General features: G+C 46.3%; 2 protein-coding genes across 2 annotated transcripts in view; both read right to left on the bottom strand.

Moving 5' to 3' along the window:
* LOC120624872 (rho GTPase-activating protein 26) overlaps positions 1-14,126 on the bottom strand; it is a 30,232-nt gene extending 16,106 nt beyond the window's left edge. The window contains exons 1-4 of the mRNA XM_039891625.1: positions 13,582-14,126; positions 9,646-9,803; positions 973-1,044; positions 220-321 (exon numbers count right to left, since the gene is read on the bottom strand). Of these exons, the coding sequence (XP_039747559.1) occupies positions 220-321; positions 973-1,044; positions 9,646-9,803; positions 13,582-13,741 (492 nt within the window). The 5' untranslated portion in view covers positions 13,742-14,126. The remainder of the gene's footprint in view (positions 1-219; positions 322-972; positions 1,045-9,645; positions 9,804-13,581) is intronic.
* Positions 14,127-15,272: 1,146 nt separating this feature from the next.
* On the bottom strand, positions 15,273-25,389 carry LOC120625186 (zinc finger protein 330 homolog). Its single transcript, XM_039892169.1, has 7 exons — positions 25,057-25,389; positions 24,134-24,284; positions 23,495-23,606; positions 23,095-23,214; positions 22,724-22,885; positions 15,923-16,000; positions 15,273-15,545 (listed from the first exon to the last, which is right to left on the bottom strand). Exons 1-7 carry the CDS (start codon positions 25,194-25,196, stop codon positions 15,388-15,390), a joined length of 921 nt encoding a protein of 306 aa, XP_039748103.1. The 5' UTR covers positions 25,197-25,389; the 3' UTR covers positions 15,273-15,387.
* Between the last annotated feature and the right edge of the window lie 155 nt (positions 25,390-25,544).

Here is a 25,544-nt window from a genome sequence, read left to right as displayed (position 1 = left end):
CATTATACTACTGAGCACTAGTTCACAGAAACGTGTTCGATCGGAACTTTTAGACAGAACATTAATTAATCTTTGAAAATTTTTTATGAAAATATCATGTTTTAGGAGATTATAAAGCTTTAAATTGCAGGCTGTATGGAAAGACTGCACGTCGCTGTGAGTGAGGTGACCCACGTGGCTGGGCCCGCGGGCCCGAGGGAGCAGCGCTCATACGCCTACCTCTTGAAACACCGTCTCCGGCTTCTTAGTTGACAGCGACAAAGTCCGCTCTTGGCTCTGGCAAAACTTGGCAGTCTTCTTATCGAACTTCTTCTTGCCCTCCTGCAAGCGAGAACACGCGTTATGATTAGTGCGCGGCGAAACATTACACGCAGAGCAAAGTAAAAAAGTCCCCACTTTGCCCATAATGTACGAAAGAGCAACTACTTGTCGTATATAAATTAGTGTGCGCCCTGTTCTGTTGTGGTACTGCGAGCCGGCTCGTGTTGTACGTCTTTGACTAGCTTCGTACCACATTTTTGACTTGTATTTTGAACTCAACCGGACACAATTCCCTTTCTTTTTGGGCGTGCAGTTCGCACTCGTTGGTTTTGCTTAGCTTAGCCTTCGACTTAATATTTATATACTGCAGGCTTTACTCCTTCTCACAATGTTTGGATTTATGACCTTTGTTTTAAAGTTGTAGCATTTCTGCTTCGTACCTAGCACGTTCAACATTTCGAACACTACTTATGAATCCTCACTATTTATTTCATGTGTGATAGGAGATTATAAAATAATGTCCTATCTCCTGATATTATTAATCCTGACCAAGTCGACCCTTTCTTAATTAAAATCTAGTACGTCTGTATTTTGGTAGCTATAAGGAACGGCTGATATACAAACACATTAACTGATTAAAATAGGTAAACCTGAGGCGGTCTTAAAACTCAAAAGTAAGGGTGTTCATTCAGATACGGCCGGTGGCATTACCTTGACAGCGCCGATGTGGTCCTTCCGGAAGCGCTCCAGCGGCTGGATGATCTGCTCGTGCGCGCGGCCGAGCTGCCGACAATGACGCGAGTAGGGTTGGTGCCAGGTGCCATCTAACTGCTGCGTGGTGCAACAGAAGATCACCTCCGAGCTGATTATTAGCTGTTCGGAGATTATAAGCAATTGCCTAGGAGGCGGAAGAGTGAACTTTGAGTCGTGTAGATTTTAATTAATTTGTTTTGACACAATTTGCAAGCATTTTATTCAATAGCATGCTTCACTGACAGCGAACACTAATGATCAAATTAAACCAAAGTCAATTAAACGGCAACATATCGAACAACTTAACGACTCGACGATTACTACGGTATTGGTAGCCATTGCAGAATCCTCCCATCAGACCAAAGTTTGTCTCATTAGAATCTCGGAAATGGGCCTGAGCCGGAACTCATAGGAACACCCTTTACCAGCGTGGACCACGTTTATACATCACCGCTGGCCACAGACCTCCTTTTTCATAGCAAAGGGCTTTATGCTACCACTGCCTATAAGTCGTTTATCGAAATTAGACTAATGGGGTTACCATTACTATCGAATATGTAACATTCAAAAATCTATTGATAGAAAGACCATCTCCCATAAAAAAAAGGTTAAAATGAAAGCTAGAGGCCGCAATAAACACGCCGCAAAAAGGCTTCTAGCATACTAATAGTGTCGCGCGTGCTGCAGTGACGATCGGGCGATGTAACGTCACGTAAACGTGACCTGTTTGCAATTGCGCGCGCGATCACGTCCCGCCGCACAGAGGCGGGCTGTTGGGTTAGGGCCGAAGTGGACTAAAAACAACGTAAATAATTAATCAATACACGTTTCAGGCAAGTCACGCGCCGGCCCTGTTTCCCTTGTCGCGTATCTCGTCAATTCCATCCGAAATATGAAAGTACCTAGTTATCCCGTATTCTATTGTTAGATCTGCGACGGTAACTATCTAGTTAGTAATAGTAATCCGTATTTAGAAGTCATTAGATAAGACTAATAAGGAGTACGTAAGGCATTAATATTAAACCTGTACCCATAGTCGGTTTGTATATGATATCGTACTAGAACGTAGGTACATTGCTTGATGCTCCGGTGGGTATGGTAACCAACTACGCTGAGGAAACCAAATTGCCTAAAATTGCTTAACGTTCTGGTGCTCCTAATTCATGCGTGTACGGCCGGCGGAGCAGGCCCAGCTGTGTGCGGCCAGCATTAGGCAGTTACGCCACGTCAGTGCAGTCATGATAATGAAGCTCGCGGCACGTGCCTACTCGTCGACGACGCGGCGTGACGTCACACGCCAGTAATGACTCGTGACGGACGTGACTCAAGAATGCACCGAACGGACTATCCAGTTATATTTACGTCGCCAGTATTGCATACTGATGCGGACACGTTCATATCAGAAATATCAGAACCTTCTGTCACTTTAGATTTTCTCATCGATTTAGAATAATAGACTGTGTAATACTTAATAGTATCCGTAATAACAGCCACAGGTATACCTAATCGAACGTAAAATAAATTTATCCAGTTTTCATATTATATACCTTTTTTACTCTATTTCCTGGAAATATATATATCTAGTTAACTGGAGTATTGAAGCGATTGCGGGCGTTAAGACGCGCTTAACTAAATGCATCGATGCGGATACATCGCCACAAGGCAATAACTACGGTGAATTCACACCAGTCTTGGACTTGAGCTGTAAAACTAACATTTTTACGAAATTTATTGTGCGTATGAAACTGATTAAAGATCTGATTGCAATAGAAAACGTTGAATTTATCATTAGATTTTGCAAGTATGCGACTGAAGCCTACAATGAGGTAGGAACGTTTAGTCAAACAGATGTTAGTGGTCAGTTAGTCACGCGCCTATCGCAGGCGGGCCGACAGAGCCGCCCACCGCGCTCCGCGTGCTACCGGAACTATCCGGCGCCTGTCGATACGATTACGTCTGCCGAGGTCCCGGGTACGAATGCGTGAGGCGTGAGGACATTTGCCTTCTTCAATTGCTCCAATAACTTGAGCGTAGGTCTAGTACCCAGGGCCGGTTGCGACGCCGGCTAAGTACGAGTAGCTTTAAGGGTTCAGGGATGTTCTTTTAAAACTTGCTAACTACGGGGACTAAAAGATAATTTAAGATACTTTGTTTCTGAAGACCAAAAGATCGTAAATATAGTAATATTTAATATAATATTTTAAATATTATATTTGTATTTGTTTCCTTCACGATTGGTTGCCTAGAAGAAATCGCTATGAAGCGATAAGGCAGCCAAATTATATACGTTGTTTTGTTATACATTTCTTTTTAATGTAGTTTTATGACGTGCAATAAAGGTATATTCATTCATTCATTCATTCATACCTAGATAGATTTTTTTTTACGGCATCTCTGGCGCAGAGGTCATCGTTATGGTATTAGCGGGTTTGGTCCCAGCGGTGGCTATTTGGGAATTAATAATTTCTGAATTATCTCTGGTCTGGTCTGGTGGGAGGCTTAGGCCGTTACCACCATACCGATAAAAAAGTGCCGCTGAACGATTTAGGGTACGTTGCCTCTGAACCGATTGGGGTGCCATTCCACAAACAGGTCAGCCCGCTGCCATCTTAGACTGCATCATCCGTCAAGGGCTAACTAGTAATAGATGAAAAAATTATCAATCAATCATCAGGGCCGTAGCGAAATGACCACTCCGGCCCCTACCACGCGTCGTGCGCTCACGGCCATACCTGTCGGCGACAGTATTGAAGTCAGTCGTGACCATATGCGGCAGTAAAGGCTTCCGGATTCCATTCGAGAGCGCCGTCGCGTCGGCGATTGTCACCAGATTTCGTCGCACACGCTCGATAAGTGACAACATCGCTACACACACTTGTGGCATCGGAAAATGCCGTAATGGTCGTTCCATTATACTACGGGAAGCTTCCGACGTAAGTGCTGCTATGCGAGTCCCTTAAAACGATGGATATATCGGCGGTAGAGTCCTCGCGTCCGTAAGGATCGGCTACTGCAACGTATGCGTCAGCTCGGTAGCTGGCCGGATCTGGGCTCCGAGCATGCCGAGAATATGCAGACCCGCTATATTGGGGCAGGTTTCTATTTGGTGAAGGTAGATCAGGCACACATTCTGTACGGTTAACCGACCTACGGTAAGGTGATGTTGCTATCAAATCTAATGGTTATCGAGTAAAAATAAACAAATAGTGATTTCGATAAAAGTAAGAGTCGGGTATTAAATATGACGCCGTTAAATGTAAAATTGTATAAAATTCGCAACTTTCCTTAGCCATACCATACCATTTTTATTTTCACGCGCTGTTATAAAATCTACAAATGAATGGCTGTTCTAGCCGCACGTTCTTACCAGGAGACACTGGCAGGCGCAGTGTTCGAAAAGTGAGAAGAGAAAAGTGAATAATACTATGATAATTTGTTATAAAGCTTCAATTGGTCATCGTTTTTACAGTTGGCGCTCATAGGGAAATGTTTACAAAACAGTACCTACTGCATGTACGACTTTATTTCGAAGTACGAATTACGATACTCGTTCACGACCAAACCGCAAGCGTGCAGATCTATAGGTACGAGTTCAATGGGAAGGTCAGAGTCCCGGAAGCAGCTGCAGTAGCCGCAGTCGCTGGGGACCGCTACCGGGTAGAGCGACATCGCAGAATGTCGACGCGTGTGTTAGGAAATAGGGAATTACAGCACTTTATCTATGATAAACCCGATGATTATATTAAATATATCAACAAATAATAGTTTGTATACTCATTGATAATGTATTGAAAATAGAATAATGGACTTTAGTAAACTGTCAAATAAAAGTATAGGATCTATGGCGGGAGACGCGAGTTTGACAAGTTAGATTGGCGGCAAAGAAAAGTGAGGACGGATTTAAAAATGAATTGATTAAGAAAAGGAGATTAATTAAAGTATTGTGGATAGAACGTTACAAATTGGGTTGAGATGATTTATAATGGAAACGATACACTTAAAGAAATATTGTTGTGGCGACACAAGTCGTATGTACTGGTGATGGAGTTGTTAAAAGTTGTTGGTACTATGGTTGTACCTGATGTTGCATTAGATAAGTATATCTCATCCTTTGGTTTATTTAGGTATCATATATGGAGCCCTAGCATAACTTTATACCGACAGTTTATGTAGCAGAGGTTGCTCTATACAAACAACTTGTTCCAAAAGTCCTGATGTTATAAGTGGTAATAGTGGTTATGTTTTACCTGTCTTAAAATATGTCTTGTATCAAAGGGCCTAGCGTTATTACATATGACGTTGTAATGATGATGTTGTAATTGTGTTTATAAGTTGTTTTAATTGATTGAATAAAAGAGCAACGGTAGAGTTTCTTGCCAGTGGTCTTCTCTGCCGAAGACAGCATTCCGAACTGGTAGTAGAGTCATTTGAAGGTAACAAGTAATATGAATTATAGAGAAGCTTAATATACAGTATTAGAGTCAGTCCAGTTGTTTTATTTCACTCCTTGGGAAGTCAGGTTTATAGAGTACAGACCCACAACACTGCTCTAAAGCAGGTTGGTGGGCTTTAAAGATTTCTTTTATAAAATGAATACTTTAATAGGAAGGAAGAATAATAGTTATGAGAATAAATGATTACTGATAAGAAACTAGGTATTTAGCTTCAATAATACTGTTAATTAATGAAAGATCTAAGTGCCATCCTGAACATTGTGGGTATTGAAGTGAATATCTGAATACCTGGGCCTTCCATTATTTATATTTTTTTAGCATCAGAAGTTGGATCCTATTCATGTCCAATTTATGCCTTTCTCTAATGCAGATTTACTTTTTTTAGAACCATCCCGACAAATATGGACATAGTAAAGAGTTTGATGATTTTGATGATGCCTCAACTTTTTGCTGCTATGTGCTAACACAGAAACACTCTGGAGACAAAGCACCATGCTTGTTGAAATTCTATTTAAGGATATGTGGTCCGAGGAACCAATTAATAACCATCCCGGCAAATGTGGATATAGTACATGGTTTGATGTTTTTGATGATGTCTCAACTAATAGCTGGTATGTGCTAAAACAGAAACACTCTGGAGACAGAGCACCAGACTTGGTAAAATTCCATTGAAGTATATGTGGTCCGGGGAACCAATTGATGTGATATTTTTATTTATCTTTTCTTTTTGTGGTTTCTACTTTTGAAAGATAGTACTTATTACCTGAAACTGATATGGCCTAGTGGCTCTTTGTTTATTTTGCTGAAATGATTAAGTTTGTTTGTGATAACCAACAAGTCAAGTTGGCCAAACAGAATGTGTAATAAGTTTGATAAATTTGAATTATCAAGTTTTATTTAACTAGTCTGGTTATACAAATGGAATTTGTGTTAAGCTTTATTTTATTAGTCTGTCAAGGTTAAAATACATAAACTGGTCAGGTTAGCCGAACGGAATGTGTGATATATTTTTCCTATGATTCTTATTTATTACATACAAGATTTCAAGTTTAAATTGAGCAACTAGTCAAGTTGGCCAAACAGAATGTGTGATAAGTTTGATAAATTTAAAATTTCAAGTTTTATTTAACTAGTCTGGTTATACAAATGGAATTTGTGTTAAGCTTTATTTTATTAGTCTGTCAAGGTTAAAATACATAAACTGGTCAGGTTAGCTGAACGGAATGTGTGATATATTTTTCCTATGATTCTTATTTATTACATACAAGATTTCAAGTTTAAATTGAGCAACTAGTCAAGTTGGCCAAACAGAATGTGTGATAAGTTTGATAAATTTAAAATTTCAAGTTTTATTTAACTAGTCAGGTTAACCAAATGGAATTTGTGTTAACTTTTATTTTATTAGTCTGTCCAGGCTAAAATAAATTAACTGGTCAGGTTAGCCGAACGGAATGTGTAATAGATTTTTCTTTTAATTCTTATTTATTACATACAAGATTTCAAGTTTATATTGAGCAACTAGTCAGGTTAGCCAAGCTGTCGACTTTTATTTAGGAACTATTCTATGTACTTCGAGATCGAAGTACTTGTCAGGAAAGCCGAGATAGGAGAGATTGTGTAAATTATTCAGAACATATAAAAGAATACACATAAAACAAAACAAAACAAAAAAAAAAAAAAAAATTTGTTGGTAGAATAGAATAGAATATGATTATGTGTCAGAACAATACATATAGGGAAAATTACTACTGAATAGCTAAATGAAATAGTTTAGTTTCTATGTTGGGTTGTGTGAAGAAAAGAATTAGGAGTCAGCTTAAATGTTGTGGGTTAGGTTAGGTCAGTGATCTTTCAGTATGATGTTGAGAGAAGTTTTTAAAAATGATATAAATAAAATACAATTATAAACTAAATTAATGTTGCTGCTGCAAAGGAAAATATATTAGTTGCATTATAAATAATTAGATTATACTTAGGTTAACAGTTGTTTAAAATCTCAAATTTTATGTGAAATTTTAAGAGTCCTTGCATGATAAATGATTCTGTTAAACAGGTGGTTTAATTGATGTTTAGATTGAAATAAAACATTGAATAATAGAAATAACAATTGAACAAACATTGAATATACTTTGGCTTTTATGATGAGATGATAAAAAAAAAAGATGTAAACTAATAGAAATAATTCCATCTTAGCGTTTTTATATTAATTTATTTATATTTATCTTATATATTACTTGACTTGGACAGTGGAAAAAATATGAATATCACCAGTGGGTGATGATGTTATTGATATCACTTGAGAGTGATGATGATGTGGATATCACCAGTGGGTGATGATGTTATTGATATCACTTGAGAGTGATGATGTTGTTGATATCACCAGTGGGTGATGATGTTATTGATATCACTTGAGAGTGATGATGTTGTTGATATCACCAGTGGGTGTTGGTGTTTTGGTATATATTGGTTTGACTATTAGACTGTACCGATTGCATCTCTGACTAAATAAGACTAACAATGCAAATAACAGAATTGAGGAGAAATACAATTATGTGTATATTTTGATAAAGTTTGACTGGAGGCAAATGGATAAATTGTTTGAGATTTATATTGAGATGGAAATATTTGGATTGTGATTGTACATGTACAAGATAAATGAAAATGAGTATTTTTGATTTACATTGTTGAAAATTAATCTTTTTTTTACTTTGATAGAAGTATTACATTGTTATAATTTGTTAAATGGTGTGGAATTTTGATGAAAATTTTTTTTGGTCTCTTTCACTTTAATTATAAAATGTTATGATTATGCCTATCTTTTGATAAAATATTGTTTACAGTTGATAAAAGTGTATACAGAATGTAACTGATTTGATGATTTTTTATGCTTATATACCATGAACTAATTTTATAGAGGTGTACATAAGATGATGTATTTATAAGGATGTTCTTTGAACCTAAAGACTTATGATACAATACATATACCTAAAAAGAATAACCCTATGTACTTCGAGAACGAAGTACTTGTCAGAATGGCCGTGTTAGGAAATAGGGAATTACAGCACTTTATCTATGATAAACCCGATGATTATATTAAATATATCAACAAATAATAGTTTGTATACTCATTGATAATGTATTGAAAATAGAATAATGGACTTTAGTAAACTGTCAAATAAAAGTATAGGATCTATGGCGGGAGACGCGAGTTTGACAAGTTAGATTGGCGGCAAAGAAAAGTGAGGACGGATTTAAAAATGAATTGATTAAGAAAAGGAGATTAATTAAAGTATTGTGGATAGAACGTTACAAATTGGGTTGAGATGATTTATAATGGAAACGATACACTTAAAGAAATATTGTTGTGGCGACACAAGTCGTATGTACTGGTGATGGAGTTGTTAAAAGTTGTTGGTACTATGGTTGTACCTGATGTTGCATTAGATAAGTATATCTCATCCTTTGGTTTATTTAGGTATCATATATGGAGCCCTAGCATAACTTTATACCGACAGTTTATGTAGCAGAGGTTGCTCTATACAAACAACTTGTTCCAAAAGTCCTGATGTTATAAGTGGTAATAGTGGTTATGTTTTACCTGTCTTAAAATATGTCTTGTATCAAAGGGCCTAGCGTTATTACATATGACGTTGTAATGATGATGTTGTAATTGTGTTTATAAGTTGTTTTAATTGATTGAATAAAAGAGCAACGGTAGAGTTTCTTGCCAGTGGTCTTCTCTGCCGAAGACAGCATTCCGAACTGGTAGTAGAGTCATTTGAAGGTAACAAGTAATATGAATTATAGAGAAGCTTAATATACAGTATTAGAGTCAGTCCAGTTGTTTTATTTCACTCCTTGGGAAGTCAGGTTTATAGAGTACAGACCCACAACACTGCTCTAAAGCAGGTTGGTGGGCTTTAAAGATTTCTTTTATAAAATGAATACTTTAATAGGAAGGAAGAATAATAGTTATGAGAATAAATGATTACTGATAAGAAACTAGGTATTTAGCTTCAATAATACTGTTAATTAATGAAAGATCTAAGTGCCATCCTGAACATTGTGGGTATTGAAGTGAATATCTGAATACCTGGGCCTTCCATTATTTATATTTTTTTAGCACGTGCATATGAAGGGACAGCATTAAGTAATTCCGGGTCCGCGCGCTGCTCACCATGCGGTCGCGCTCGTCCTCCACGGTGCGGATGAGCTGCGCGAAGTGGTGCAGCGAGCGGCCGATGACGCGCTCGTCCTCCGTGGTGGAGGCGCCGATGCATGCGAACTCGAACTGCTCCATGCTGGCCGCCAGCGCCAGCTGCGCCGCGCCCAGACCTGCACACAGCGCCGTTAGCAATCGCCAGCCGGGGCTCAGTTCAGGCGCACTTGCGCAAATAGCTCCTAAGCAAATTTTATTCTTGTGTAGGTATTCCGTCTTATAAATTCCCGCCTCAACCGCGGCAACTCACAAAACGCGCTGCTATCGTTCACATCTTCGACTAGTATCTCAGACCTACACAGGGCAGCTTCTTCAGCACGTGCAACCGCGCCACATGAATATAGTTATTATCAATAACCTTTACAGTTTGTTTGTATAAATGGAACTGTCAGTCCGATTGAAAAAATATTTGCGCTAGGTAGGTATAGTCTATTTATTAAGGAAATGTATAGGTAGGTACTATGTACCATTATGCTGCGACCCGTAGTTGACGCGGGTGAAACCGCTATATTTGAAATAAATTGAATAATCAGTCTAGTTATAGATTACTTCAGAAAGCAAACGACGAAAGGAAACCACATTCCACCAATGCAAGGTAAGTACGCGATTACCAGTCGGCGAGATAAGCACGTATCAGATAAATAAACAACGCGACGCTAATTGTCACACTCCTGGCAAACTAAGTATGACGAAACGTACTTCACGTACCTACAGTGCAAGTACGGACCGACTTCTATACATTTAAAAAACAGATACTCAGGGCCCGGTGTTTTTAATATGTTGAAGTTGAATGTATGAATGTTTTCAAATTCAATATTGTTCTTTTTTCTATCTGTAGCGAGGCGGGCTCTTCTCAGCGGTTGCACTCACCCTTTATTCCTTATGCGCCATGACAAACAGTCCTTGCTAATCCCTTCGTTCTTATGTCAAAGCTTCTAATACCCACTCTAGAAGCTCGATTGTAGCTTTTTGTGGGGAGTCAGAGCAATCTTTCGATCGAGATAGACTGTTCCAAGTAGATTCATTTCATTTTTAGCCAACCCGTCGACTCATGTGCAAAATTACCAAAGTCATTAAGTCGTCATTACAGACTCTTCGGGTAACTAGGAGTAGGGTCATCATTGAGATATTGTTACGACCGGCACATGTGCTGCGTAACGTTTCCGAATCGGCCGCGACGCACGATTTTGACAATCATTAGTTGCTTACGCAATTTACTATTACCTGCCTGCTTTCTTTCGGAGATACGTTCTTCAATACCTACATAGGTTGCGTGGGTTGGAGACAACTAATGTCGGTTTTGAAGAACAAAGCGATTTCACCTAGCATGCTCACCTGTCAAATTACCATCTACATAAAACTCAGTTTTCATGACGTACGATAATAAGCGCACACGTGCGGCTGGGTTACAGGTCTCTAGCACAGCTTTCTACCATACACAGAGTTCCACGTGTGTTCGGGCCCTCCCTGCGACACGCTCAATGTCGTCTATCACAAGCACTGTGTTTCCAGTGCGGTGTCGCCACCGCAGGACTGTCTGTGCCCACACTATAATCAACATCGCCTATTAAACAAATAGCGAACTGGAAACTGTTCAGACTCTTCGCTTTTTGAATTAATGTACCACCAGCAAGGCGGTAAAGTAGTGTTTCCGCGCCACAATTTAGGTATATAGAAGGCAGATAAAAGGAAGAACTCCGAAAACTTGAAAATATTGGCAGAAAGACTAATTAGCATAGCTTTTAATATTAATTAGTTGGAAACCAATGTTCCTACAATGGAACTAAAGATAATAGAATTTCAACACACGCCTGTATAGGTAGGCGATAAGGCGATGCTACAAAACACTACCTATTGTTATTAGTCGCGGCGGAGGCGGCTATGGGCAGAGCCCGCAGCGGTGACCCTCTGACTCACGCGAGGCTCCGAGTCACAGGTGCACTCACACCAACACAGCAGTCACATGTGTAATTATTGCGTACTACTTGTTTTCCGCCGTATGTGGTTAATTGTTACCTCAATTATTTTATTAAGATATGTCACCATTTATTGAATTCAAGGAAAGTATGACATGAGGATGTCTTGTGCTGTAAACACAGAACAACTTTGAGTTCTGATACCATGCAGAGATCCATTGTGACACGGACACTGGACAATGCAGTCTTAAGATATAAACATGTAAAGGTTATGGCAGTTTATTTAAACATACCCTTGATTGCTGAGGTTCAATTTCTACCAGCTTTAAGAAAAAGGTGTTCTCCTCTGCATTATTATAGTGTCGAAACACCACAAAAAGTGAGGCAAATCTGACTGCAGTCAGGAGTGCCACAGAGCAGAAATTATTTAACTACAAAAGAATAATAAAACTAAGCTGAAATTCGCTACCCTGTGACATTGTGTATTTCATGGCATGCTTTTAATAGTATTGATGTGTATGTTAGTCTATTCCTTTGTATTTAATCTTTACAAAATTTACTATTTTAATTCAAGTAAAGCTAGTTGGCCTAATTTTGAATGGTGATAATAGAAGTTAAACCAAATGGTAGAACTAACTCCATGGATTGGCAGAGAAAGAAAAGAATCAAGAAATCAATTTTTCATCTTATTAATGACAAGATTGTTTGCTAGGCACTGATGACCTCTGTAATACTATATTGTAAGCTTGTTATACTTTGTTGAACTACAGCTGTTGCGCAATACACATTAAAGGACAATACAATACTTTCAATAAACTCAAGGTTACAAGGCATCAAGGGCACAACTTGTATTTAAGTTTTGTTTGCTGTACTACAATGCTCCTCCATTGTTGATCACTTATCAGGGCCCGGCAGAAAATGCCTTGCCTTCTTTATTGCTATCTTTACAGTAAAATATTGTTTGTCTCTCCTGTACTTAAAGATTTAGACCCAAATTGTGAGAATTCAGAGGGACGTAGAGGATTCTGGACTGAATGATAAAGGCCACTTTTTGCTTATCTCTCAGCAGTTGAAATAAAGGTTGCTAGATTTGTATTGATTATTTTAAAATCCTGTTTTTGAAGTTGAGCAACTGCTTTAAAATTAAATGTTTTAAAAATTACATATTATACTGGTTTTCTTTAGATATTAATTCTAAAATATTCTGGGGGTATAGGGGATGAAACTTTGTATGAGAAAATATTAGTTGCACATGGATAAGGTTAGAAGCTAGTCAAGTGTGCAAACTAGTAGTGCCATATTCTATGACATGTTTACCAGTTGAAAACAATATTTGTTACCATACGACTTGCTGCATTACAAATGTTTTGCTATATCCATTAAATTCAATTAATTTAGATAAAAATGCTGTATATGATGTCAACACAAAGGAAACAATTTGCTCAAACAATCCTCATCATAATCAAATAATCAACTCTTAATCTGCTTAAAACTTATCTTTCTAGCACTTATCTTATAACAGTTATTAAGATAACAAACTGATCACAAATTTGTTTTACATTATGTTGATTATAATATTTAGTTACTGAAAAGATAGCAAGTATATAAAATTCATTTATATCAAGGCTTAATTTAAGCACCTTGGAAAATTCATGTTAGGCTGATTCAACTGGGCACGTGCCTCATCTCTCATCAGAGGGACAGGGAGACTCAGCCATTTAACTATTGTTAATTGACCTGTCTGTTGCATAATATATCATACTTTTAGATATTACAAATGGTGCTTGTTGTATTCTTTACAAAGAGATTGGACATAAAATAAAAGTCGCGAAATATAAACAGCTCCAGGGCCTCAATGTTGCAGGGACTTAGACCAGCCTATACTCCGCTCAATATGAACCTACCATCTGGTATGATTTAATCAAGCGCTGCTCTAATGTAGAATATTAATTTGTGCTCACGAGTGGCGGAGGCTTACGTTTGGCGGCTTGCACCACATCCTTGACCTCCTTGATGAGCCGCTTGATCTGCTGGCTGGTGCGCTCCAGCTCCTTCTCGTGGCGCTGCAGGTTCTCGCGGAAGTGCGGGCTGTCCGCCAAGCACTCCGTGAACTCCAGCGGCTGCAGGCCCACGCCCATCGCGCTCTCGTGCGGGACTTTCACCGACCCTGCGACATCGCGCCTGCACCTAGCTCTGCGGTGACGTCACGCACACGACACTTACGCGCCACTCACATACACCTTTAGTAAAATCTACACTAAGTTAACACCTATTTTTCTTTTTAGAATATGTAAAGCGAAAGACTGATATGTACTATGTTACTGTCACATTGAAAATGTAGTTGTAGTATTTATTTACTGGACAGTGGTCTGTGGTTGTAGTCGCCAGATAACTATTAAAAATATGACTTATCTACCTACTCTATGCGAACTGTCACATGCATAGGGTGGCGACAACACATTGACTTAATTCAGAAACATCGATGCATCGAATTTAACTCGAGCGATGTTTTTTGTGTTTAATGGATAACTTACCTCAGGTTTAAATCGTCTCAACCTTATTTTGATATTAGATGCTTAAAGCAAACAGTAGCCTTTGTACACGATTTCCTCGTTCGCAGCCAACACAAGTCAGAGCTTTAAAAAAATTTTTGACTGTTTTTGTGTACCTACAATGTACGCTGTAAACAAAATCTAATATTTTTATAGTTAAACACTAATATTTAACTAAACCCAAAGTAGTTAATCAGATTTTTCCTATCGTGTCTGGACCGCGAAAAGGACCCTATATTTATATAAATCAATTAAGCTCTGATTTTCTCACAATTCGGTCGGTCAAAGCAAATTTTAATTCAAATACAATTCTATCTGGAATCTTATACGAGGTGCTTATTAAAATTTTGCAACGTATATTAGTTCGCGTATTCCTACACATTTTTATGATCAAAACGTTAAACTAACTATTAGAGAACTATAAGAGATTAGTCAAACCTGTAACTTTATTGATTCAAAACCCACTTAGGAAAAATTACTAATATATTATTACATAGATATATTATATATTCAAATTCAAAAATTCTATATTCATGAAGCCCTGTGATAGGCCTTATGAAGCATACATATATGTTTTACATACGTAATTGTAAGGGGATATTGAGAAAAGAAACAAAGTCATAATGATTATTAATAGTCGTCCTGCATGTATTAGTACCTATGTACTTAATAATTAATCCTTTTGGCGTATTAATTAATTAGCTCTGTGTTATAAAACATGGTAGAGTTACTATGGGCCTCATATGAAGGCTCAGTCACTCAGCGAGCGATCGAGAGAGCTATGCTAGGAGTATCTCTACGTTAACCAGAAATGAGGAGATCCGTAGAAGAATTACAGTTACCGACATAGCTCAACGAGTCGCAAAGCTGAAGTGGCAATGTGCTCACATAGCTCAGTGAGCCGATGGACGTTGGAGTCCTAAGGTGCTGGAATGGCGTCCCCGTGCCGGTAAACGCAGCGTAAGTAAGGCTTCAACGAGGTGGACAGACGACAGACTACATCAAGCGAGTCGCTGGGAGCGGCCCAGGATCTCTTGTCCAGCAAATAAATACATTTCAGTGGACAGCAACCGGCTTCGTCAGCCGGTGATGATTATGATGATCATTAACAGTAAAATGAAAAGCACAAACATTTTTATTGAATATATGTTACAAACCATCAAACATAACCTAGACGATTATATAATAACAGCTCTTGAACAAGTGAGGCATTCAGGGGGGCTAGTAATGTTTTATGTCTTGGTCTTATCAGCGGAACTAGCCTCCGCTTCTTCCTCTTCGGATTCTTCATCCTCGGAGTCATCCTCGGCATCGTCTTCATCATCGTCGTCATCATCCGACTCCGAATACGAGTAGTCTCCGCCTTCTATCCCGCCATCGGCGCTGTATCCTGTTAACAGTTAAATCTTTAAAGTTTTTAGATACCTTTCTAGCTGTAGGTATACTAGTAATCTAGTAAGTAGCACCATTGATAAATGCTTGTTTGCAATTATAGCATTTAAATATAAACCCAATAATACTTAATGGGATGCCAACCTCGTCTCCTCTCCAAACATAGAACACCTTATTTTTAGAAATAATAATATTATCAGTCCAACGTTGTGACCAAGTGTCGCATTGCAGTATGAGTTCCGACATAAAAGTCCAACGGATGGGAATGGACAGGTCGAATCCGACACGTATCCTTTCTGATTGTAGGAAGTCTCGCAAACCGTTGAGGAGAAGCTTTAAGGATGTAGCAGTAAAGTGAAGCGAGGAGAGCGTTACCGGAGTGGCCGTAGTCCGCGGAGTCGTCGTCGTCGTCGGCCAGCGCCGTGCCCTGGCGCCCGTAGCGGTGCGAGCGAGCTGCGAGAGAACACATTAGCGGATAAATAACAGGCACGCTCATGTCAGAGGTAGCTCAATGAAATAAATACCTGCAGTTTACTCAATGTAATAACAATGCGCCTCGCCTTCTCAGCGAGCGCGGTAAGCGAGCCGAGAGTGTAATGAGCAATGCACCATACGCGTTTCATATGACTTTGATCATACTTGCAAGGAAAAACAGAGGTTAAAATTCGTTATTTTCTAGGAGAGTCTTTTACTCTCTTAGAAAATAACGATCTCCTTTTTAAATTAAAATGGTTCTATCTTCTATAACTGCAGTGAGGTACAAACTTAATTTAATCGGGAAACCATAAACATAAACGCGCGGTAAAAATGCGGTAATGTTAAATAAAACACGCGTGTCTTATATCTTGGATTATGAGAATTATGTCGATGTCGTAGGATCCATGTTACGAGCAGGTGTGATGAAATAATGGTTCAGATACTAGTACGCTAAGTGATACGTTACGGTCCACGTGACGAGCAAGTAGATTATACAACAAGGGCGTAAAACAATGTGATACCGGACAAATCCCGAGCAATCGATGGTTTTCTGCGTTGAATACTCTACTTTTAACACCCCGCGGGCAAAAAAATAAAGTTTTGGAGGGTTTTTTTACAGTCCATACTGGTTCGCGCTTCTGGCGAGTGGCGAGGCCGCCATCATACGTGACGTGCAGCGCGTAGGCGCAGCGCGGGCAGGGCGGGGCGTCGCCGCACGTGTTCCTCGCATACGTTAGAGCGAGACGGCGGTATGAGACGGAACAGCACTCAGTGGACATGCTGAGGTCGGCCGTGACGTGCAGCGCGGGCAGGGCGGGGCGTCGCCGCACGTGCTCCTCGCATACGTTAGAGCGAGACGGCGGTATGAGACGGAACAGCACTCACTGGACATGCTGAGGTCGGCCGTGACGTGCAGCGCGGGCAGGGCGGGGCGTCGCCGCACGTGCTCCTCGCATACGTTAGAGCGAGACGGCGGTATGAGACGGAACAGCACTCACTGGACATGCTGAGGTCGGCCGTGACGTGCAGCGCGGGCAGGGCGGGGCGTCGCCGCACGTGCTCCTCGCATACGTTAGAGCGAGACGGCGGTATGACACGGAACAGCACTCACTGGACATGCTGAGGTCGGCCGTGACGTGCAGCGCGGGCAGGGCGGGGCGTCGCCGCACGTGCTCCTCGCATACGTTAGAGCGAGACGGCGGTATGAGACGGAACAGCACTCACTGGACATGCTGAGGTCGGCCGTGACGTGCAGCGCGGGCAGGGCGGGGCGTCGCCGCACGTGCTCCTCGCATACGTTAGAGCGAGACGGCGGTATGACACGGAACAGCACTCACTGGACATGCTGAGGTCGGCCGTGACGTGCAGCGCGGGCAGGGCGGGGCGTCGCCGCACGTGCTCCTCGCATACGTTAGAGCGAGACGGCGGTATGACACGGAACAGCACTCACTGGACATGCTGAGGTCGGCCGTGACGTGCAGCGCGTAGGCGCAGCGCGGGCAGGGCGGGGCGTCGCCGCACGTGCTCCTCGCATACGTTAGAGCGAGACGGCGGTATGACACGGAACAGCACTCACTGGACATGCTGAGGTCGGCCGTGACGTGCAGCGCGTAGGCGCAGCGCGGGCAGGGCGGGGCGTCGCCGCACGTGCTCCTCGCATACGTTAGAGCGAGACGGCGGTATGACACGGAACAGCACTCACTGGACATGCTGAGGTCGGCCGTGACGTGCAGCGCGTAGGCGCAGCGCGGGCAGGGCGGGGCGTCGCCGCACGTGCTCCTCGCATACGTTAGAGCGAGACGGCGGTATGACACGGAACAGCACTCACTGGACATGCTGAGGTCGGCCGTGACGTGCAGCGCGGGCAGGGCGGGGCGTCGCCGCACGTGCTCCTCGCATACGTTAGAGCGAGACGGCGGTATGAGACGGAACAGCACTCACTGGACATGCTGAGGTCGGCCGTGACGTGCAGCGCGGGCAGGGCGGGGCGTCGCCGCACGTGCTCCTCGCATACGTTAGAGCGAGACGGCGGTATGAGACGGAACAGCACTCACTGGACATGCTGAGGTCGGCCGTGACGTGCAGCGCGTAGGCGCAGCGCGGGCAGGGCGGGGCGTCGCCGCACGTGCTCCTCGCATACGTTAGAGCGAGACGGCGGTATGACACGGAACAGCACTCACTGGACATGCTGAGGTCGGCCGTGACGTGCAGCGCGTAGGCGCAGCGCGGGCAGGGCGGGGCGTCGCCGCACGTGCTCCTCGCATACGTTAGAGCGAGACGGCGGTATGACACGGAACAGCACTCACTGGACATGCTGAGGTCGGCCGTGACGTGCAGCGCGTAGGCGCAGCGCGGGCAGGGCGGGGCGTCGCCGCACGTGCTCCTCGCATACGTTAGAGCGAGACGGCGGTATGACACGGAACAGCACTCACTGGACATGCTGAGGTCGGCCGTGACGTGCAGCGCGGGCAGGGCGGGGCGTCGCCGCACGTGCTCCTCGCATACGTTAGAGCGAGACGGCGGTATGACACGGAACAGCACTCACTGGACATGCTGAGGTCGGCCGTGACGTGCAGCGCGGGCAGGGCGGGGCGTCGCCGCACGTGCTCCTCGCATACGTTAGAGCGAGACGGCGGTATGACACGGAACAGCACTCACTGGACATGCTGAGGTCGGCCGTGACGTGCAGCGCGTAGGCGCAGCGCGGGCAGGGCGGGGCGTCGCCGCACGTGCTCCTCGCATACGTTAGAGCGAGACGGCGGTATGACACGGAACAGCACTCACTGGACATGCTGAGGTCGGCCGTGACGTGCAGCGCGTAGGCGCAGCGCGGGCAGGGCGGGGCGTCGCCGCACGTGCTCCTCGCATACGTTAGAGCGAGACGGCGGTATGACACGGAACAGCACTCACTGGACATGCTGAGGTCGGCCGTGACGTGCAGCGCGGGCAGGGCGGGGCGTCGCCGCACGTGCTCCTCGCATACGTTAGAGCGAGACGGCGGTATGACACGGAACAGCACTCACTGGACATGCTGAGGTCGGCCGTGACGTGCAGCGCGTAGGCGCAGCGCGGGCAGGGCGGGGCGTCGCCGCACGTGCTCCTCGCATACGTTAGAGCGAGACGGCGGTATGACACGGAACAGCACTCACTGGACATGCTGAGGTCGGCCGTGACGTGCAGCGCGGGCAGGGCGGGGCGTCGCCGCACGTGCTCCTCGCATACGTTAGAGCGAGACGGCGGTATGAGACGGAACAGCACTCACTGGACATGCTGAGGTCGGCCGTGACGTGCAGCGCGGGCAGGGCGGGGCGTCGCCGCACGTGCTCCTCGCATACGTTAGAGCGAGACGGCGGTATGACACGGAACAGCACTCACTGGACATGCTGAGGTCGGCCGTGACGTGCAGCGCGTAGGCGCAGCGCGGGCAGGGCGGGGCGTCGCCGCACGTGCTCCTCGCATACGTTAGAGCGAGACGGCGGTATGACACGGAACAGCACTCACTGGACATGCTGAGGTCGGCCGTGACGTGCAGCGCGTAGGCGCAGCGCGGGCAGGGCGGGGCGTCGCCGCACGTGCTCCTCGCATACGTTAGAGCGAGACGGCGGTATGACACGGAACAGCACTCACTGGACATGCTGAGGTCGGCCGTGACGTGCAGCGCGGGCAGGGCGGGGCGTCGCCGCACGTGCTCCTCGCATACGTTAGAGCGAGACGGCGGTATGACACGGAACAGCACTCACTGGACATGCTGAGGTCGGCCGTGACGTGCAGCGCGTAGGCGCAGCGCGGGCAGGGCGGGGCGTCGCCGCACGTGCTCCTCGCATACGTTAGAGCGAGACGGCGGTATGACACGGAACAGCACTCACTGGACATGCTGAGGTCGGCCGTGACGTGCAGCGCGGGCAGGGCGGGGCGTCGCCGCACGTGCTCCTCGCATACGTTAGAGCGAGACGGCGGTATGAGACGGAACAGCACTCACTGGACATGCTGAGGTCGGCCGTGACGTGCAGCGCGGGCAGGGCGGGGCGTCGCCGCACGTGCTCCTCGCATACGTTAGAGCGAGACGGCGGTATGACACGGAACAGCACTCACTGGACATGCTGAGGTCGGCCGTGACGTGCAGCGCGTAGGCGCAGCGCGGGCAGGGCGGGGCGTCGCCGCACGTGCTCCTCGCATACGTTAGAGCGAGACGGCGGTATGACACGGAACAGCACTCACTGGACATGCTGAGGTCGGCCGTGACGTGCAGCGCGTAGGCGCAGCGCGGGCAGGGCGGGGCGTCGCCGCACGTGCTCCTCGCATACGTTAGAGCGAGACGGCGGTATGACACGGAACAGCACTCACTGGACATGCTGAGGTCGGCCGTGACGTGCAGCGCGGGGCGTCGCCGCACGTGCTCCTCGCATACGTTAGAGCGAGACGGCGGTATGACACGGAACAGCACTCACTGGACATGCTGAGGTCGGCCGTGACGTGCAGCGCGGGCAGGGCGGGGCGTCGCCGCACGTGCTCCTCGCATACGTTAGAGCGAGACGGCGGTATGACACGGAACAGCACTCACTGGACATGCTGAGGTCGGCCGTGACGTGCAGCGCGGGCAGGGCGGGGCGTCGCCGCACGTGCTCCTCGCATACGTTAGAGCGAGACGGCGGTATGAGACGGAACAGCACTCACTGGACATGCTGAGGTCGGCCGTGACGTGCAGCGCGGGCAGGGCGGGGCGTCGCCGCACGTGCTCCTCGCATACGTTAGAGCGAGACGGCGGTATGACACGGAACAGCACTCACTGGACATGCTGAGGTCGGCCGTGACGTGCAGCGCGTAGGCGCAGCGCGGGCAGGGCGGGGCGTCGCCGCACGTGCTCCTCGCATACGTTAGAGCGAGACGGCGGTATGACACGGAACAGCACTCACTGGACATGCTGAGGTCGGCCGTGACGTGCAGCGCGTAGGCGCAGCGCGGGCAGGGCGGGGCGTCGCCGCACGTGCTCCTCGCATACGTTAGAGCGAGACGGCGGTATGACACGGAACAGCACTCACTGGACATGCTGAGGTCGGCCGTGACGTGCAGCGCGTAGGCGCAGCGCGGGCAGGGCGGGGCGTCGCCGCACGTGCTCCTCGCATACGTTAGAGCGAGACGGCGGTATGACACGGAACAGCACTCACTGGACATGCTGAGGTCGGCCGTGACGTGCAGCGCGTAGGCGCAGCGCGGGCAGGGCGGGGCGTCGCCGCACGTGCTCCTCGCATACGTTAGAGCGAGACGGCGGTATGACACGGAACAGCACTCACTGGACATGCTGAGGTCGGCCGTGACGTGCAGCGCGTAGGCGCAGCGCGGGCAGGGCGGGGCGTCGCCGCACGTGCTCCTCGCATACGTTAGAGCGAGACGGCGGTATGACACGGAACAGCACTCACTGGACATGCTGAGGTCGGCCGTGACGTGCAGCGCGTAGGCGCAGCGCGGGCAGGGCGGGGCGTCGCCGCACGTGCTCCTCGCATACGTTAGAGCGAGACGGCGGTATGACACGGAACAGCACTCACTGGACATGCTGAGGTCGGCCGTGACGTGCAGCGCGTAGGCGCAGCGCGGGCAGGGCGGGGCGTCGCCGCACGTGCTCCTCGCATACGTTAGAGCGAGACGGCGGTATGACACGGAACAGCACTCACTGGACATGCTGAGGTCGGCCGTGACGTGCAGCGCGGGCAGGGCGGGGCGTCGCCGCACGTGCTCCTCGCATACGTTAGAGCGAGACGGCGGTATGACACGGAACAGCACTCACTGGACATGCTGAGGTCGGCCGTGACGTGCAGCGCGGGCAGGGCGGGGCGTCGCCGCACGTGCTCCTCGCATACGTTAGAGCGAGACGGCGGTATGACACGGAACAGCACTCACTGGACATGCTGAGGTCGGCCGTGACGTGCAGCGCGGGCAGGGCGGGGCGTCGCCGCACGTGCTCCTCGCATACGTTAGAGCGAGACGGCGGTATGACACGGAACAGCACTCACTGGACATGCTGAGGTCGGCCGTGACGTGCAGCGCGTAGGCGCAGCGCGGGCAGGGCGGGGCGTCGCCGCACGTGCTCCTCGCATACGTTAGAGCGAGACGGCGGTATGACACGGAACAGCACTCACTGGACATGCTGAGGTCGGCCGTGACGTGCAGCGCGGGCAGGGCGGGGCGTCGCCGCACGTGCTCCTCGCATACGTTAGAGCGAGACGGCGGTATGACACGGAACAGCACTCACTGGACATGCTGAGGTCGGCCGTGACGTGCAGCGCGGGCAGGGCGGGGCGTCGCCGCACGTGCTCCTCGCATACGTTAGAGCGAGACGGCGGTATGACACGGAACAGCACTCACTGGACATGCTGAGGTCGGCCGTGACGTGCAGCGCGGGCAGGGCGGGGCGTCGCCGCACGTGCTCCTCGCATACGTTAGAGCGAGACGGCGGTATGACACGGAACAGCACTCACTGGACATGCTGAGGTCGGCCGTGACGTGCAGCGCGGGCAGGGCGGGGCGTCGCCGCACGTGCTCCTCGCATACGTTAGAGCGAGACGGCGGTATGACACGGAACAGCACTCACTGGACATGCTGAGGTCGGCCGTGACGTGCAGCGCGGGCAGGGCGGGGCGTCGCCGCACGTGCTCCTCGCATACGTTAGAGCGAGACGGCGGTATGACACGGAACAGCACTCACTGGACATGCTGAGGTCGGCCGTGACGTGCAGCGCGTAGGCGCAGCGCGGGCAGGGCGGGGCGCCGCGCGCGCTGCGGGCGCCGCGCCGCCGCACGTGCTCCTCGCAGAAGCACGTCTTGCAGCGTAGGCACGAGTACTGGCCCAGGCGGTTGCACGACTGGCCTGCGGGCAGGGCTCCGTTACAGCTCTTTGGCGTCACATTTGACTAGCAGTTCACTGAATTTCAATTATATTTATCATATCATTTATCTCCCTTTACTCGCACAAAACTTTAAAAACATTTACAGAATTGAATCTGAGGTTTCTCTTAGGAGATAAGAACATGAAGTGCAATACGCAAGACTGCATGCCAGCTGGCAGGGTACACTCACACTTGTAGGTCTCGGACTCCAGCACCTGGCAGGAGGCCTGGTGCTCGAACTGGTCGTCCTCGCACAGGAAGCCCTGGCAGAAGCAGCAGCGGAACACGCGGCCGCCGTGCTCCCACACGCCTGCGCACGGGACCGACGTTAGCGCGGTCTCTCTCCAATAAATATTATTCCAAAATACATTTTGTTTAAAAAAAAATGCAAACAGTGTTGAAGTGTCGAAAAGTATAGAAGCTTTGCTCCAGAAATAAATATTAATAAATCCTTAACTACTTACATTATAAGGAGGGCAAACTACTTTAGAAGAACAAAATTTGGAACATTGAGTTTGTCTATTCGTAGTCATTCTACCGCTGGTTCGATAGACATAATAGCAATTAACCTCGCGGGTCGTAACGATTACCTCTCTCGCACTCCAGGCACACGGCGTCGGCGAGCGGGCACGTGCACGCGTGCGCGGTGAGGCACTTGCGGCCGTGGCATACCCACGCCTCGCAGAAGTCACATATAGCACCCTGGAAAACAAGGTTAAGCTATCTGATATACTAACCATAGATTTAATATACACAAAAAATCGGCAATAAAACAGAAAGAACATAATACAACCATATGCTAGAACAATACACACAGTGGGTTGCAATTTGCACTTCATAGATACACAGAAGACATACATACCCTAAAATGCTTATAAAACTCATCTGGGAGAAGGATTATTTCCATTTTACGCCATCTACCCGCTTTATGCCTACCCTGGTCGAAAACCCTGTGCACGCCACTGAATACACATGGTCACTTCCAGGAACTAGGGTTCCTAGGGGACCATGTGTATGATGTGGACCTAAAAGGACTGCATGAGCAGGGATATAATTAAATCCCACTAATTTTTTCAAAATCTCAGTAGATTCTCAATTTGATGTCCATTTACTGGATAGATAGTCTAGCAGTCGTGAATTTGAGCCTCTGGTCATCAACAGTCCATGCTAAGGGTATATAAGACTATCATCATCCTCAGCACAGGGTCATGGAACAAGCATGTGCATACCACCATGCCTAGTCCGGTGGTGAAGACGCCGGGGTGGCGCACCACGCAATCACCCGCCTTCAGCATGCACTTGACCTTGCCGCACTGCGCGCACTGTGGCAGCCGCTGCACCGCCGAACAGAAGTAGCAGAAGGCACGGCTCTTCTGCTTCCTACACAAACAACAATTATAGCAGATTAGGAAACCAATACAAACTTCCGGGTAGCTGAGCCCTCAGATGTCCTACAGTTGCTGCAATTCACTGTACAGGGCCGCTGGCAATAAATTTTACTGAAGCCACTTGACACTTGAGTCAAAGCGGTGATAGCAAAGGCGAGTTTTAATTCCAGCACATACCTATAACTTTTCTATGTTATGTGCGCTTTAAGCAATTAAAATATCACTTAAACTGTGAAGGAAAACATCGTAAGGAAACCTGCATACCTGAGAGTTCTCCATAATAAGTCCACCAATTTGCAATGGGCCAGCATGGTGGGCCTCAACCGCTCATTGTGAGAGGAGACCTGTGCCCAGAAGTGGGCTGGTAATGGGTTGACATAATGATGAAACTTGTGCCAGCAAGATTTTTGATAATGCCTTTGAATCAATACCATTACTATCAATATCTTCCACCTTCCTAGTATTGTATCATGTGATTATACCTAATCCATTCTACACATATAAAAGAATGCTGCTTCTCCACCTCAATAAACAACTGTACACACCACCTACTGTTTGTAACCACTTCAGGTTCGGTTCCCAGTTGGACCACGTTAATCACGGGTACCCGACACTAAAACTGTATAACAATGCTGCCTAGCGTTACGGTGCTATGCCACGTTGTTTATTAAGCAGCCATAGTCTCCGAGACTAGCGCACCTGCATACCCGCATTGCTCATCAGCAGCCAGCGGGCGCGGGTCAAGCAAGAGGCAGGATAGTTACTTGAGGCACTTGTCGCACTCCATGGGCAGGTTGCAGGGGTGCTGCGCGATGTCGACGTGCTCCCTGGCGTTGCGAATTTCTTTTTGTCGCTGCTTTTGTTTCTCAGCTTTTTTACGTTGACCAGTCTTTTTCTTAGGCATCTTGATTGAAGTAAATTCTACTAAAAATTCGTACAAAAGAGCAATTTAAATATATCATGCGACCCCAAGCCAGCTGATTGGGCTTTGGAAAAACTGGAAATGGAAGAGAAATCGGAATGTCAATTCAATTGTCAGTGTCATTTGTCACATCACAGAGAGTTAAGCAAACTCCCAAAAAAAATAAACGATAAAACTGAAAAAAAATATCAAAATAATTAACTTTAAAGTCTATAACAACTACTGGAATTAAATTTTAATGTAAATAAGATCATTAATTTCGTGAAATTTCAAGTGCATGATTATCCCTTATCTCTAATCATTTTCTGCACTACTTATTATCTACATTTA

This window comes from Pararge aegeria, chromosome 7 (assembly GCF_905163445.1).
Source record: "Pararge aegeria chromosome 7, ilParAegt1.1, whole genome shotgun sequence".
NCBI lineage: Eukaryota > Metazoa > Arthropoda > Insecta > Lepidoptera > Nymphalidae > Pararge > Pararge aegeria.
This window is presented reverse-complemented; position numbering and strand designations above follow the sequence as displayed.